Source organism: Apus apus, chromosome 4 (assembly GCF_020740795.1).
Source record: "Apus apus isolate bApuApu2 chromosome 4, bApuApu2.pri.cur, whole genome shotgun sequence".
NCBI lineage: Eukaryota > Metazoa > Chordata > Aves > Apodiformes > Apodidae > Apus > Apus apus.
The window spans coordinates 108,020,811-108,037,307 of record NC_067285.1 but is presented as its reverse complement, the minus strand read 5'-3'; the positions used below and the strand labels follow the sequence as shown (position 1 = coordinate 108,037,307).

Below are 16,497 nucleotides of genomic sequence, written 5' to 3'. Positions count from 1 at the left end.
ATTAAAATAATTCAGGCAATCTTTTTAAGCACATGCTTAAACTCTTTGTGCACTTAGGTGCTTTCTTGGACCAACTGATTAGTTACTAGTTCAAAATTTAATTTGGAAGCTGATATGTAACTATTGCGTAAATCAACTGACTGTGTAACTACTTCAGATCTGCATGCAGAAAATGGAAAACTGTGTTTCCTCTACTGGATTCTGTTCTGCTTGTGTTTTTAATAAGCAAAAACAAACTAAGCATCCCTTTGGCACGTTTTGTTTAGAAAAGTGAATTGTCATATTAAAATACAGAAGAATATATAGATTTCATAGGAGAAGGTTATCATCACAAGCTGTGATGATGCTGGGTTAGGCAGCTGCCTCTCTAATTACTGTGGTTCTTTGTTCCATGTGAAAGTGCAGTTATCTTAGTGACTTTAGCTTTATGTTAATATAGTCCTGTTGGGGTTTTGCTACATTTCTTTAGTTCATGAGGACTCTGAGCTGAGAAAATGAAAGTCTGTGCAAGTAGAATGTTCCAACTAGAAGATTAAAGATTCTGTGTAAAAGAAAATCTCAGTGTTACGTAGAAGGTGTGACCAATTGAAAGCTTGTTTTCCTTGTGTTGTTACTTTACCTGAACAAACCAGAAAAACTAAACAGCTCCTGAGATTAACTTTCTACTAAGCAGGGAAACAAAGTTGTAAAGCATGACTCTGGAAATGGATTGAAACGTGACATTTAAATTATTGATTTAAAAGGCACTTTGTTCCCTTTTGCTTATCCTAGGAAAATGGAAGTACCTAACAGGGTAAATTTCAAGCTGAGATTCTCTTTCTGATGGTGTATACATATATTTGTGGTTCTCCTGAGATCTGAAAAGTTCTTGAAAAATTAAGATATTTAGAGACAGGGAAAGTTTTGCATGCATAAGTACATAAACACGTGCATTTGTAATAGCTGTGCATAAATGTAATTGATGATGGTGGTATCAAAATTGATGGTGACGTTTAATGTACAAGATGAACTGAGCATTGGTACAGTTAGGGTGGAGAGAGAATTGAGCAAGTCAATTTGAATCTCCATGTGTAAGATGAAATGTAAATTTGTTAAAAGAATTTAGGTGATTAGATAACTGAAGTGTGAAGATATAACCCATTAGGGGTGTCATGCCAAATTAGCATTACCAGACTTTTAACGACCTCCCATTTGTATAATCCTTATTTACACTTGCACCTGCTGTCTGCAACAGACAAGAGACCAGCCATCCTGTGGTACCACAGAGCCATTTTAAATACTTTGTGTTTGTAAAGAGGAATATTGGACTGATAAAGAAACAGTGCTGTGAAAATAATTTTCATCAGGTCTCTCTGTTCTTAGCACTCAGTACCCATGTTACTCATATCCATTGAAGAGTAACCTGCCCTCGTATGGCTAGTGTAGCTAACCCCTTACAATCTGAGGTTTTACTCACTTAAAATAAAGCTTTAAGGAGAGAGAACGTCTTGTTTCCACTTGAGATGTCTCACATTCCACCCTTTGGTTTTCAACTGTGGGTTGCACTGGCTTAAACCCTTAAGGTGGGTAAGAGAAAGCATGGAACTTTGCAGCTTCTGAAGTCGTTCTTGTGCCAGAGACAGAATTTGGTGCTGACACCAGGATAGGAGATTCTTTCCTGCCCTTGGTGGTGTTGGCACAGCTTGCAGCTGAGCTCTGCACTGAACGGGGAAGTGATCCATTTTGAGAGATGTGCTTTTCCATGTAAAAATTGAATAGTTCTCGGATCTGTTTCAAAGCACCCACCTCAGGCAGCTGTTGTCTGCTGGTGGGCTTTCTCAATTTGCAGTTCTTGTCTGTGTCTCAGTGTATGTGTTCATGAACTTCCTTAAACAATGCTACTGTGAGGTGCAGAGAAGTGCTGTTTCCATTTTACAAGCAGTGAATATTATTGGGAATCTTTGGAATATTATTGTGGAAGCAGTCTTCTGGTTATCAAGTTTCATCCTGATCCAAATGTATATGAGAAGTGGCTGTCAAGGACACAAACCATTATTTCAAATCTGGTTAATCAGATTGTTTCTCTTGTCTTTGAGCCTTAAGCGAGAATGTTTTTAGGTCCCTGGTAGCTACTTCAGTTGTTCGTATTACATCTTAAACCCTATTTGGAATTTCTTTCTTATCAGGATCAAAGCAGGGCAAGGTTAAAATCCCAAAGGTTAGTTCTATCCATTTCAGAAACTCTCTGCTCTTCCCATCACAGAGAGATGTGCTTTTGTGGGTTAGATATCCTCACATTGCCTCTCCTAATCTGATGGTGTCTGGGTTGTGCCTCTTCTGTGTGTTAAGTAGTTGGTTGAGTTTATTTTAATATGAAATGTCATATCAACATGGAAAAGAAGGCTTATACCCCAATTGAATAAATAAAGTGTACAAAACCAGATTATTTCCTTAGTAGAAAAGTTGCCAGCTGTTTTCTACACAGAACTAGGAGTGCTTCAGATGACACAAGCTACTCTAGTGCAGCTCTCACTGAGCATTTTAGAAACATGAATAAACTTGCTATTGTGACCATTCCTTAAAGGTGTGGGGTTTTTTACAGGTTTTGCATTTTCTCTGAACATTAAAAAGCTTATATTAGAAAGAACAATAAAATACTGCATAGACTGATGGGTGATTGAATTTTCAGATCTGAAGCAGTAAAAGCCATGCTTTTCAGAGCATCTATTAAGAAAATGTCACTTGTATTGACTGGGTATACTCTAATTCTAATCACCAGACTTCCATGCATATGATTTTTCAAAGTTCTGTTCTCTTGACTGGCATCCATCAAGACATGCAGGGGACATGATTAAAAGCAAAACTGCCTCAGAAATGTGGAATGTAATCGAATCATCATTACGGTTTAAGAACTGGGAAAATTAATTAACACTTTTTTTGAATCTGATTCTTCACATCAGAAAATATTTTCTAAATGCTTTTAAATGTTTTTGTTTGTGTGGTCAAGTACTAATAATTAATCTGTGTCTCCACTGAATTTGAAGCCTTGCATGTTACCTAATCACACGTATTCCTGTGTAGCTTCTCTGTGGTGACTCTTTCTTAACTCTGTTTATCTCCTCCATTTTTGATGCAGAAAGTAGGAAGACAATAGCTTTAGTTATTGCTTAATGTACTCTTTTATCCCACATCTAAATGAACTTTGTCCCATAAAAAGGCTGGTTTATATACCAGATTTAAAGCTAAACATACCTCAGGAGCTTCCTGAGGGAATTCTTCCTGCATGTGAAGAACGTGGAGAACACTTTTACATGGAGAAAGAGTGGAGACTTCTGATTCTTGGCTATGGTTGTAAAACAACAATGGAGTTAATGAGAATTAACGTTATAAAAAATTGACATATTCTGTAATTCTAGTAAGACAAAGTATTTATGTAATATTAATGAACTAATCTAGTTAACTAACATGCTCATTGTCTTTTTTCTTTAATTTTAATTTCCACAGTAGACTTATAAAATTTTAGATAAATGTTAAACAAGCATAGTTGCATTCAGAGGTGCTGGGGTCATCATCTTTTGTCGTTTAAAACCCCTGATTATAAAAGAACCCTTAAACTTTCTCAAATAAGTGCAATTTATACAGAAATATTAATATGTGCAGTTGTCCATGTGATAAGTTGCTTTGAGTGCACACACAGTTGGTGTGCTGTGAGAATGTTTGCTAGAGCCACCTCTGGCATCTCAGCACCCTCCCCTAGCAGCTGCAGACAGCAATTTGTTTAGTGGTGTTCAAGGATAAGATAAACTCTGTCTACCTAAAATGAAAGAGGAAGTTTTCTACCACAGTAAATGGAAAGAGTTTTAATCAGTGTTTCCCTTGTATGAATACTTTTGAGGTTTTGTTCATAGAGATTTTTTTTTAATTTTTTTTTTCCTCATTTTATAGTTCTGTGTAGGTGAAGGGGTGAAACTAACAAAAAGGAGCCTGATTTCTTTTATTAGGTAGAGGGAGATGAAATTGGATCCCAATTAAAAAATAACCCAACTGAATATTCCTTTAATTTGTGATGGTTTCATAGAGGTCAAATTTCTGTCAGGGCTGACATGTAATTCAAATCTCCATCCCTTATGAGTAACAAAACTTTTAGGGATAATGAAGTCTTCCTGCCATATGATCACCTATGTTAATTTGTTTCATACACACATTTGTGCATGGAGTGGCATAAAACTGATCCTGAAACTGTTGGGAAGCAATGCCCCAGACATTGACTTGAAACCTCTGATCTGCAAGTCCCTGTCAATTAAGCTTTGCAAAGATCTGTTCACTTAGCAGTCAAGCTTTTTGTGTTTCCTGAGTAAAATACATGCAGTTTTTTTCACTATGAGAAAAAGTACTTTCACAGTAGAAAGTGAGGAAATACCATTCCTGAACTGCTGGATTTTCCTCACAGTCTTGAAGAGTGTCTGTACTAATATAAATCACATACATTCAGCTTGACTGAATTCAACATTCAAGATTCAACAAATGGGAAATGGAAATGATTCTATTTTTTTCAGGAAAGTTGAGGTCTATAATACTTGTTTATATTCTATCTTCATTTTTTCAATTAAACTTAAGTGAATCAGAAGTCGCTAGATTTCGTCTAAATCCACACAGCTGAGGAAACCTATGCTTGCTCTTTCTCTGAATTTTCACTGAGGGGCTTTTATCTCCCCCTAATCCCACCATTTCTGTCAGGACATAATCTCTTTCTCAAATTTACATTTTAATTACAAGGCCAGCTGAACTAGCTAAAATCAATAATGTCAGCATTCAGCAGCCTAACTTCAGCTGAAACCCCAGCCTCTCTCTTTCCTTCTATCGATTTATCCTGTGAACACGGTCTACTTTATTGCTTCAGGCAAATAGGTGCCATTTGGTCAATTTAAACAAAAAAAGGGGATTTGAACATTTTTATGATTTGCTCTAAAAGCTACTATTGGAACAGTTTGAACCCAGATACTGTACTTGTGTTAAATGGACAGAACAGCAGAATTCTTAAGAGGAATTTTGTTTAAAACTGCACTTAATCCCATTTATATCTTAAAAACAAAAAAACCCCACCCTGACATTGGATACCATTCAGCCAGAGCTGTCTGCATGGTGGCTCTTGTTTTTTATCTTGTTACCAAAAATTAATTCAATATTTTTTAAAAAAATCCACGGTAGAGGTGGTTACTCATGTTGTAGTGTATTTACCTTTAGCTGTTTTTCTGTTAATAGCTTAAAATAAGAAATCAATGAGAAAATATTTTCTTCTTGTAACTCTTAAGAATTCCTATATTGATCTTCTGGATGTGATTTTATCTAAATGTCACATTGTCCATTTATCTCTCTTGCCTTTTCTATGTGTTGCTGCCTGCTTGTCTCTGCTGTTCTCCTCATTTTCTCCCTAAACAAAATCAGTGAAATGAAAAAGAAATCATCATTTCTGAAAACAGCATAGGAAAAGTTGGAATAAAACTAGGTTTTATTGAGAACTTCTAATACATAGGAACTTATTCTCTCCAAAGAGGAGACGCATACCTGGTACCTTCTGCCTTTGAGACAGTTTGTAAATAGTGCACATACAAGTGCTCTCAGAACTGTTGCTTTAAAAAATGCTTTTCAGAAAAGTATTCTTTTCCTAAAAAAAAGAAGGATATAAAAGGCAATTTCAAATGCTGAAATGTCATCTTGGCAATTCTACACTACAGGTACAGACTATTGTGTTTTTCTCAGCTAACCTTGTTAGCTGAGGGCCTGTTTGTTATTGTTTCTGCCATAAAAGGAAGTTTAGTTTTCCAAATTCTGATGATTCTCAAGTGTGATTATGTTGGAATCTTTTAGGTTAATTCTGTTTCACTTTGATACAAAGCACCTGAGAGAGGCTTTTTCCCTTTCTAGCCTATGACAGCAGCTGGGATGGAGTCCTATCCAGCCCTCCTTACAGATATATAAATTCAAGATTTCTCCCTTAACATTTCACTGAAGTGTTTAATAAACATTTTTCTGGAGGCACCACTACCCCTCTTGAACGGCAAGTCCACGGCCTGATAAAAAATGTCATGAGGTAATTTCTTTTACTGTTCAGCCTAGATGTTTCTTTGCTTAGTTCCATCCTATTATGCTTAGTTATAATTTCCCTTACTGCTGGTCCTGCTAATTTCCAGACCCTTTTCCAATTCACAGGTTTGGCCTTTAAATTCTTTTTAATAAAGTTCTTTAAAGCCTTGTTGCCTATAGGAAAGGAAGTTAGATAACAAGGTGAATGTGGCAAGTTCATCACTTTCAGTGGAGTATGTGGTGTGGGCATGACTGAGGGAGCAGCAGGGTCAGGCATGTTCAGCAGCATCACCACCCAAAAGCCAAGATGGCCTGTGTCTGTCTGCAGCTGGTAGGCAGGTTCTAATATCCAGTCTGAGGACATCAAAACTGAAAAGGAGTGATCCTTCTTTGCATCACAACCCATGCTAACTTCAATTCCCAGGAAGCACTGGACAGCTTGAGCAGCTCACTGTCCTTCAGGACGCAGTCGCTGCCTTAGGGACACTGGCTTTGGGTTTGGGGTGTTTTCCAGAGAGCAGAACAGGCAGTCAGGGAAGAGCTGGGTGTGACACTGGTGAGTGTCCTTTTGTGCAGTCTGCAGTGCTTGCTGCCTTTGGACAGTTGGGTACTTGCTAAAGTCTTTTCTGGGCAGCTGCAGGACTGGCACTACTGAAATACCCACTCTTAGATATGTGTTCACTCCTGTGGGTTGTCTACTGGATGCTCAAGCAGCCTTTTCTTAGGAAAGGTGGAATGCTCCAGCCTGCCAGGCCTGGGTCTGCTCTCTCTCTGTGGACAAAGGAAAATACTATCACATAGTTGATATGGATATACTTGCTTCAGCTGTTAAAATGGTCCACATTTCCCTTTGAAGCAGAAGGAATGCATTGAGCTGTCATGGGAAGTGAGGAGAAAACAGGAGTCTCTATGAGTGCTTATTAACTGCTGATGGCTGCTGCACTCTCATCCTCTTTTCTTAGATCCTGTTTCCCTCCCTCTCTTGTTTTGCAGAGGACAGGTAAGCCATCTGCCACAGTTGTCATTACTGGCCTCTGCGCTGAATCGCCTTGCCCTTTAAAACATTTTCCTTCATTGTTACTAGTATAAACCATACTAGAGAGAGGCATGGGACCTCAGGTGGTCTTAGAAGAGTCCTCATGCTTGGCAGTCTGCTGGGGTGCTCTCTTTTCTCTGGAGTCAGTTGTATTCAGAAGATCTAGGAATGACTGAAGCGACCATTCAATCTATGCAGCCCAACACACACACAGCCCAATCCAACTGGATGTCTGCTTTTGCCTCACCTCTCCTTCTGAGAAGCTCTAGCTTTGTGGATCTTACATTGGGATTGTCAGCTGTCTCTGGGGAGAGGATATTCAGGAACTACCCTAAGCAGAGGGTTGACAAAGCATCATCCTTCTCAATGCCCTAAGCTTGGAGACCTGTAAAATGAGGACATCACAGAATCAGTAAGGTTGGAAAAGACCTTCAAGATCATCAAGTCCAATCATCATCCCTACCCCCTTGTGACCATTAAAAGCATCTCCTGAAGCACTGTCTCTTCCCATTTTTTTTGACACCTCCAGGGATGGTGCCTCCACCACCTCCCTGGGCAGCCTGTTCCAATGCCTCACCACTCTCTGTGAAGAAATTTTTCCTAATATCCCATCTGAAGTTCCCCTGGTGCCACTTGACCCCATTTCTTCTTGTCCTATTGCTGGTCACTAGGGAGAAGAGGCCAACACTCACCTCACTACAGCCTCTTTCAGGTAGTTGTAGGGAGCAATGAGGTCTCTCCTCAGCCTCCTCTTCTCTAAGCTAAACAGCCCCAGCTCTCTCAGCTTCTCATAATTCCCTGCACAGGAACTTAGCTTCTAATCTAGACACTTGGAAGTGTAGACCCATGTGTCTCTAGGGAGTGTATCCAGAAGGTTGCCAGCTCAGCAACTTGATCTTTGACTGGAGACAGGCAATGCCTTCTGTGTGGTCACACTCCATAGATTACAGGAAACGTGGCACAAATTAATCCAGGTCAGGATGAATTACTGGAAGACCTTATGAGGTATAAAGAGGGGTGAGGGCAAATTGGCCTCATTTTGTTTGTGAAAAAATACTTTTCTCTTGGAAATGAAAGTATTTTGTGTTCCAAAGGTACCTGTCACTGCAGGTCCTTCAGTTTCCTACTCAGAGGGCAGGTCATACAGCATTAGCTTTTCCTCTTTTAGTTGATATCCTGTGATACACTTAATGGTTAGCAAAACAAATTAGCAAAGCAGGAGTACTTCTGGATACAGCTTCAGGGCTGGCTCCAGTGGGCAAGAGACTAAAAGACCCAATTAAATAATGGCTAAAACGTGTCAGGTAAACTCAAGCTGTTTTTTCATAAAAAAGGCTGAGATAATTTGCTTAAAATATTTGTCATGTGAAACCATGACTTTTTTGTGTTGCTTTTGTATTTCTGGGGGAAGTGGGGCCTTGGATTTCAGTTATTTCTTGTATAAGAAGGCTTTCTGATGAGGAAAATGTGGTGTGTTATGTCAGTGTGAGGGATCATGTCTTTCCATTTTTAGCTGTCATTGGCTGAAAAGTTCTCGTTACTGCTGCCAGCTAATAGAGTTGCTTCTCTAGCTCAGTGGATAGATGCACGTGCTGTCTAACTGCTCAGCCTATCTAATTGCATCATTGCAGCCTGTGCTGACTGTCTAATCCAGCTGCATGAAGTAATTAAGTTGCCCCACCACTGAGCTGCTGGTGCTGAACATCAGTGCCTGCTACTGCAGGCTTGTTCCTCAAGAGTAGCTCAGTCATTTGTCTTGACAGTACTCTCTGGGTATATTTTTTGCTTCTGCCAGCATTTAAGTATTTTATTTTGGCAAATTGGGTGGTTTAGTATCTGTGAAAGAATATTGTTCTCCAGATAATTCTGTTTGTGGACGTATTTAGGAATCCAAATTCTGCTATTCACAGTGGTGCTGCCCCTTAACAAATCAGGAAGGAAAAAAAGATATATTTGGTGTTGTATTCTTGGCTCTGAAGGATCAACAGGGCAGCTGAGAATCATCAAAGAAGAGGGATGTGCCTCACACACACTGTTTTTTCACGGGGTGAGCTTCCCTGCCAGCTGTGCTGGGTGATGATGGTTCCGGTTCTCAGTGAATCCCTCACCCAGGACTGGTTTGTTTTTGTGGGCTGCAAGAATCACAGAATCTTAGGGGTTGGAAGGGACCTTGAAAGATCATCTAGTCCAACCCCCCTGCCAGAGAAGGATCACCCAGAGCACATCACACAGGAACTTGTCCAGACAGGTCTTGAAAGCCTCCAGAGAAGGAGACTCCACAACCTCTCTGGGCAGCCTGTCCCAGGGCTCTGTCACTCTCACAGGAAAGAAGTTTTTTCTGATGTTTACGTGGAACCTCCTATGCTCCAGTTTGCACCCATTTCCCCTTGTCCTATCACTGGACATGACTGAAAAAAGCCTGGCTCTGTCCTCCTCACACTCACCCTTAACATAATTTGTAAACATTGATGAGGTCGCCCCTCAGTCTCTTCTTCTCCAAGCTAAAGAGACCCAGCTCCCTCAGCCTTTCCTCTTAAGAGTTTTAGCAGGACTTGTTGCTGAGACACCACAAAGAATTTATCTTAGCACACAGGAGAGTATGGATGTATACCTTTCCTTTTGCTTTCTACTGCTCTTAGATGCCTTTGGGACCCTTGGTATTAAAAAATAGTGCAAATAGTTCCTTTCTTCTATTTTACCTTGTTAAAACCTTAAGTACAGAAGTTACATACCAGCAGGGGGATGTGACACTGGAAACGTAGTGTACAAAAAGCAGTATTGCAGTCCAGGCAAACATGTATTATTAAGATCCTTCTTTTCAAGGTGAAGTAACATCATTCTTTGTTGTCACACCATGTCATACAAATTTAAAAGCTGATTTGCTGTAGTTATTCAGCATGTTTCTGTCCCCAAATAAGAAAATATTCACAGACAAAAAGACAGCTCTTGTCTATGAATAGGACTGATGTCTAATCCAAACTGAAACAGCACCTCCTGAGCTGTTTGGCCCCACTGTGAAGCACTGAGGGTGAGAGAAGTGATTCCCTCCTAAACACTGAGGTTTTTTGCAGGTCTAGAACCACAGTCACCTCCAAAAGCACCAGCAGCGAAGACGACAACAGGACCAGCTCCGCTGAGCTCCCGCACCCACCTGAAAGGGAATGAAGATGAACTTGATCCAACCTGTGCAGCTGCCACATTGAAACTTATTAGAGACAAACTACCCAAGTTACCACCTCCACATGCCAGGTTATTTTTGGTTTAATTCTTCTAGAAACCTCTTGCTCTACTGGTATTTACTAGTTATGGAAGGACACAGAAAAGTGCTCCTGAACTAAGCAAGCTGTTAAGGCTGTCTTGGTTTCATTGTGAAGTTATGATTCTTTGTACATTCACTTGCTTAATATTTGGGATTTTGTTAATGACTGCACTAGGCTCTTAAGGAATATTTTAGTACTCACTTGGTTTAGGTTTTATTTGGTGTAATTGGCCTTTATGAAAATATAAAACCTTCCCTCCTCTCCTAACAAAAAAAAAATCCTTTTTTTTTTTTTTTGTTGGGGTAATTTTTGGTTTGCAATTAATCAGATCATATCCTAATAGTAGATTAGAAAGTAGATTCAACTATCCCTTGCTTCCTAGTGGCTTCATGTTGTCAGTGCTGCCTGGAGGTGTGTTTTGCTGATTCCAAAGACATTCTTGCTGTCAATTCTATTCAAAGCTTGGTGATGTTCCAGCCTTGTCTAGCATTTATCTGAGATTTGGGGATGAGACTGGAGTAATCTACTTAGTGGCATGATCCTGAAAAGACACTTCTGCATTGGCCAGAAAAGCCTCCAAAAACTAGCACACTGGAATGTGATCTCAGAAAGAGGAAGGGGTTTACTTTATTAGAACTCCGGAGTTCGGAGTATTCATTTGCTCATTTTGTTGTCTAATCTTTTAAAAGTTAGCACTTCAGTAAGATGTCTGAGACCATTTGCAACTCTATCAGTGAATAGCCAAGTTTTCCATAGTACTGCTTTGTTTTTTGGGGACTAAGGAACTCTGTAGTGGTGTTGACAATCAGTATTGCAAGTCTGCTGGTTGGAATTTTGTCAACAAAAACAAAGACTTTGCAATCTGTGAGACTGCTGTGCAAATGTGGTTGTGAGTTTTTAGAGGCAAGATCTTTCTAAAAACTGTTTGCCAGATCAGTAGCGCTTGTTACATTTCAGCATTTATGATCCCCTGCTGCCCCCATTAGATCTCCAGGCTTCTACACCCATTTTATCTGGCTATAGCTGAAGGTACAGTTAAGTTCCATGGTGCAGTGTGCTGCACTTAGTGTGTGGTGTTGGTTTTTTTTTAAAAATAAAAAAATAAAAAGGAGAAAAGGGAATCCTGTAAAGGTAGTTGTAGTTCTAGATCTAAGATAATATTAGTGTTGGTGTGAAAATCTAATGAAAAAAGAGAAAAAGTTGTTGTGATCGTTGCTGTTCTGTTTTGACTTTTCATCCATTTTCTCCAGTGACTCTGCAAGTCCTGAGCCAGCAGCCTTGGAAGAGCCTGACAGTAAGAGAAGAAAACTGGAAGAAGAAAGAGCTAAAGCTCCCCTCATGCCTTTTGGATTAGACCTTCACTACTGGGGACAGGATCAGCCAAGTGCTGGGAAGATTCTCAAGTAATGCCCTTTTTCTTTTAAGATAAATTAAATAAATACATAGGTTTACTTGTACTCAGAGGTCATGCAGTGGGGTGACTGATATTTCTTTTGATAATTACTTTTCTTCTTTCCCTTGTGTTGTAGGACCCATAAACAAAGTCAGAATTTCTACCTTAAAATGTTATTTGTTTTGAGAAGATTTGATACTAATTAAGTATCCTTTGATGCTTCAAAGCACATTTTTTTCCTGCTCTTTTCAAGTTTGTGTATTATTTGCAGCATAGCTGCACTTATTCCAGTTTAAATTGGTACCTCCTTATGCTAAGAGCTATCATAGATGGTCCCTCTGCTGGGGACTTTACAGTCTAAATAAACATCAGGCAAGGTAGTAGAAAGACTGGGGAATGTGTCAGGGGTATTTTTTTCTTGCTTTACAGAGTGGTAGCTGAGGAAATGGATATGCAGGCTGAGGCACACAAGCAATAGGTGACAATTACAGAGTTTGAATTTGGATCCTCTCACTTGCCATTCTTGTTTGGAAGGTTTTGTGTTTCTTGGACATGAAGCATTGCTGGCTTGGGAAAAGCTTTAGCAATGCTGGGGACAGCATATTGTAGGTATACATCAGAACTTGCTTCTAGCAGTCAGTTTTTAAAAGCCCTTTTTAGCAATAATATTTTAATATGAAAGTTGGGATGCAAAGTCTTCCCTCTATTTCATTTCAGTCCACCAGAACTTTAGTATCAGTGTGTACCATACCTGGTTTGGAAAATGCAAAACCCATTGACTGGCTGGGTTGCAACTCAAACTCTCATGTTCTCAGCAGTATTGCTTTAACTTTGTTTTATCAAAGACAAAAAAAATAAATTGCCCATGGTAGCAGTGTAGAGACAGTGTTTGCAGAAAAAAAGCTGGAGGAAACCATTGCCCCTGTACCTGATTGCATAAAATGCTGAGTATGTTTTAAATTATTGAAAGCCAAGTGAAATTGGATACATAATAGTGCTTTAACACAGTCACTCCAAGCTTTGGGTTCTGCCTGTGTGGTGTAAGCTCCTCAAAGCCTAGAAAATGGTTAAGATTTTCAGCAGGGCATTTGGCTGTGATAGTGCCAAAAAGGTAATAAGGCTTTACTTTACATTGCAAATGAGTTATTCAAGTCATAAGTGAAATCAGAATCATATTTCACTGCCTGCCTGCCTTGTGCTGTACTGTTTTATTTTTATGCTTTCCAGTAAAATAAAGGGCACACTTCTGAACCTTTCAGTCTGTAACTGCAGATATGCCAACCTACTAATAATATTATTTAATATTATTCATTTAACTAACCCTGCACACACAATACCATTGACTCAAACCCAAAAACCAGACAACACACATGGAATATGGATGGTATTTGAATTTCTAAAATTTGAAGTAGAAAAATCTTTTCCCTTCACCTAGTTAACCCTACATTTAATTAATGACATCATTTATGATAAATTAAGATTCTGATAGTGGGAAAGTAGCTACCAGAAAGATGTTTTTCTAAAGAAGTTTTGCTTTACTGGATATTTGAATTAGCTCATTTAGTTCTTGTTCCAGGATGTCTGGATGCATCATACTGGGTTTAGATTTTATATTTACTCAAGCTTTTGATAAGCTTTACATCATCTTAGGAACAAAGTTGATATAAATTCATTGAAAGAATGCAACATTTCTCCAGGACCTGGACTTTCCTTTATATTTCAGTTAACCTTTACTTGTCTTTTATTCCTCCTAATATGTAGCTATGTAATTTCCTTTAAAGCCTCTGTTATTGGTCTAGATCAGTAACAGTCTTAAGTGAGGTTGTTGATCTTCTAGTTGATTATCTGTTACCCTTTAGATCCCCCTTTCAAAAAGGTTTTACTTGTAACATGCATCAGTTTTTCCAACAAAGATCTCCTGTTCTGCCTTTTTAAAGCGTTGCTTATGTTACAACAGCAAGAAATCAGAAAACTTCAGGATTTAGCACTGGTTTGTTCTTTTCTCACCTCCTTGTAAGTAAAGCCGGGAGAAAATAGTTTATGCTTGTAGTAAACAAGAATATTTATTAATATCTGTGCAAGATCATACTATTTTAAGTCTAGTTCCCAAACACTGACTGGTGATATACAATGTAAAACAGAATTTTAATTTCCTTGAGATTTGTTTGATGCCAGTTTTTTGAGGGAAGGTCAAAATATTAAATAGAACTTTTTTCCTAATTGGAAAGGTTGGTGTGCACAACTGCTAAATGCTTTTTTATTTTCATGGAACTATAATTGATAATTTAGAGGAGGAGGGGGAGTTCAGACCACCAAGAGACATGAGAATTTTACTAAAAGATTCTTTTAGACTACTTTGCACATAGAAACCCTGCATGGTGTCTTTTTAGGAATGCTTACTCCTCATGTTTATAAGGTTAGGAACACAGATCTAGTAGTCAGTCTTGTTTTCAGGGTTGTATTAAAACTAAGCAAATAAGAAATTCAGTTAATTATTTCATTTACTGTCTGTTATACAATCATGCCACTTCATTTCTAAAGCTGAAATACTGTACCATTCAAATGTTTGACTAAAGTCATATTGGTATATTATAAAGATTCTTAGAAGTGTTTTTGTTTAGGCTATAGTTTGCAGAATTGTGTGACTGAGAACTTTTTTTTAAACCAAAAACTGTGGAAACTTATTACTGTGTTTAATCATGAACTAGCCTCCACTATAAGTCTCTTGCCTTTATCCCCAGGTAGAAGAAAGTTATTTTTACTTCATGGCAGGTTACAATTTTTCTGGCACTACCAAGGTATAGTCAGTGAAGGGATTACTGGACAGCATGAATCTCTTTAACAAGGTCTTTATTTGTTGAGCATTTTACTGATGATTTGGCAAATCACAGAATGGCTTTGAAATTGCTTAATCCCTTTAAAAATGTAATTCTAATGTCTTTACATAGTTTTAAATGTTCAATATTGCAGTAAAGCCAGCAGCTCTGTGTGTTGCAGGTTGTTAGGATCAGATTATTTCCTCCATTTTTTGGATATTTTTACCTTGTCATCTGCTGAAAACTTGCTTAGGTGAAATTCAAAACTCATCAGGCCCACTGAAGTAATTATTTAAGTATTGGTTTATGTGCTTTGCTGAATTGAGATTGTTGTTGTTGATGAGTGAAGCCAGTGTTCAGGTATATATAGCTCTGCAGTCTATGTAAGATGAGGTCTCAGAAGTAGGAATGGCACCCAAGGGTGTTCATGAGTGAGGGGAATTGGATATAAAGGGAGAAAATCCTTCTCAAAACAGTTTGGGGCTGATTGGTAGAAGAGCTACATGGAAGAAGGGGATTGTGAAGTGTCCTTTATGATTTTGAAGTCCTTATCAAGACATCTGTCATCTAGATACCTCCATTTTGCTTGTAATGAGCAGCAGACATGCAGGCTGAAATTGTTTTGCTTAGTTTAGCTGTATTTTTTCTCTTTAACGTGTTTCTTTAAATTTGCAATGGTATTGTTGTTGTTTAACTTCAGATGTCTTAAAGTTAGATAGCTAAGCTGAAGCTGGTCACTTCAATTTATTTTCATGATTAGGAGAAAGAAACATTTACCATCAGAGAGACAGTCATTGTGTCCTAAGATTAGCATCTAAAATGAGTCAGGTAATATCTGTCTGGGGTTGCCTGTTTCTCATTATAAACTGTTGGCAGCCTAGAGTGGCTAAAACAAGATTATGTCGAGAAAATTTGAAAATACTACACCATTCAAGGTCCTTGCTCCCCTTCTCTCCCACTCCCCACAGCCACTGGCATGGTACTGATCTTTTTCACCCCAGATTAATGAAGAGTGTTATTTGCCTATATATAATTGTAAAGATAGGTAAGATCTCTAATTTTAAAATAGATTTTCAGTGGATTAGCTTAATTTCCTAGAGGAACATCCCATAAGTTGCTCAGATTTACAGACACTGAATAGGAGAACCTGGATGAAAAAGTCTCTGTAAGGCTCAGCTGATTGTTTGCTGTCTTCCTTGATCCTAGTATATTGCAACACACTGATTTCAGCAGCTGCTTCTCTGCTGCTGCAGAAGTAGAGCTGCTAGGAGTAAGATCAGACAATTTAAGATCAAACTGTTTCCTCCCTGATCTATCTTCTGTGTTTAATCACAGAGGTATTTTGTTATGAAGAACGTTACGTGCAGCATTATGAAGTTATTTACTGGTATCAGATAACTGGGTGTCACATCATGAACTAGAGCGAGGATTTTTAATAGGTTAACAGGTTAAGCAAGAAATTAATACTAGACAGGCTTTGGTGATATTTTAAGAACACCTTCATAATACAGGAGATGCAAGAAAGAATGGTAGATTCCCAGGTTTTTCTAATTCACTAGGAAAGCTTCCGGTTCTTTTACGTGTAAGTTTGTCACAGGATGATTCTGGCACCTTTGTGTGCTTTCTTACAACTTTGTGAAGAATTTTCATTCATTGTTTTCCCAGATTTACTTCTGAGCATCGATTCTGGGCACCCAGTGAAGTAGAGGAAGAGGTGGAAAATAAAGAAATAACGGAAATGTTAAAAACTAGATATATAACATTTGCTGGCAAGTTTGAACCAGTGAAGCACAAGTGTCGAGCCCCAATGCCTGATGGAAGCCTGTGTGAAAGACAAGATCGGATTAAGGTGGGCACCAAGTAACATAACTTCCAGGTTATGTGCCATGTGGAGGAGATCTCATTAAAACATGGACATAAAAGTTTATT

At 38.6% G+C, this 16,497-nt stretch overlaps 1 protein-coding gene across 1 annotated transcript in view; it reads left to right on the top strand.

The window, feature by feature from the left end:
- Positions 1–16,497, top strand: part of UVSSA (UV stimulated scaffold protein A) — a 55,981-nt gene that overhangs the window by 26,082 nt on the left and 13,402 nt on the right. Inside the window, exons 8-10 of the mRNA XM_051618521.1 lie at positions 10,171–10,348; positions 11,610–11,762; positions 16,234–16,417. Coding sequence (XP_051474481.1) covers positions 10,171–10,348; positions 11,610–11,762; positions 16,234–16,417 — 515 coding nt within the window. The remainder of the gene's footprint in view (positions 1–10,170; positions 10,349–11,609; positions 11,763–16,233; positions 16,418–16,497) is intronic.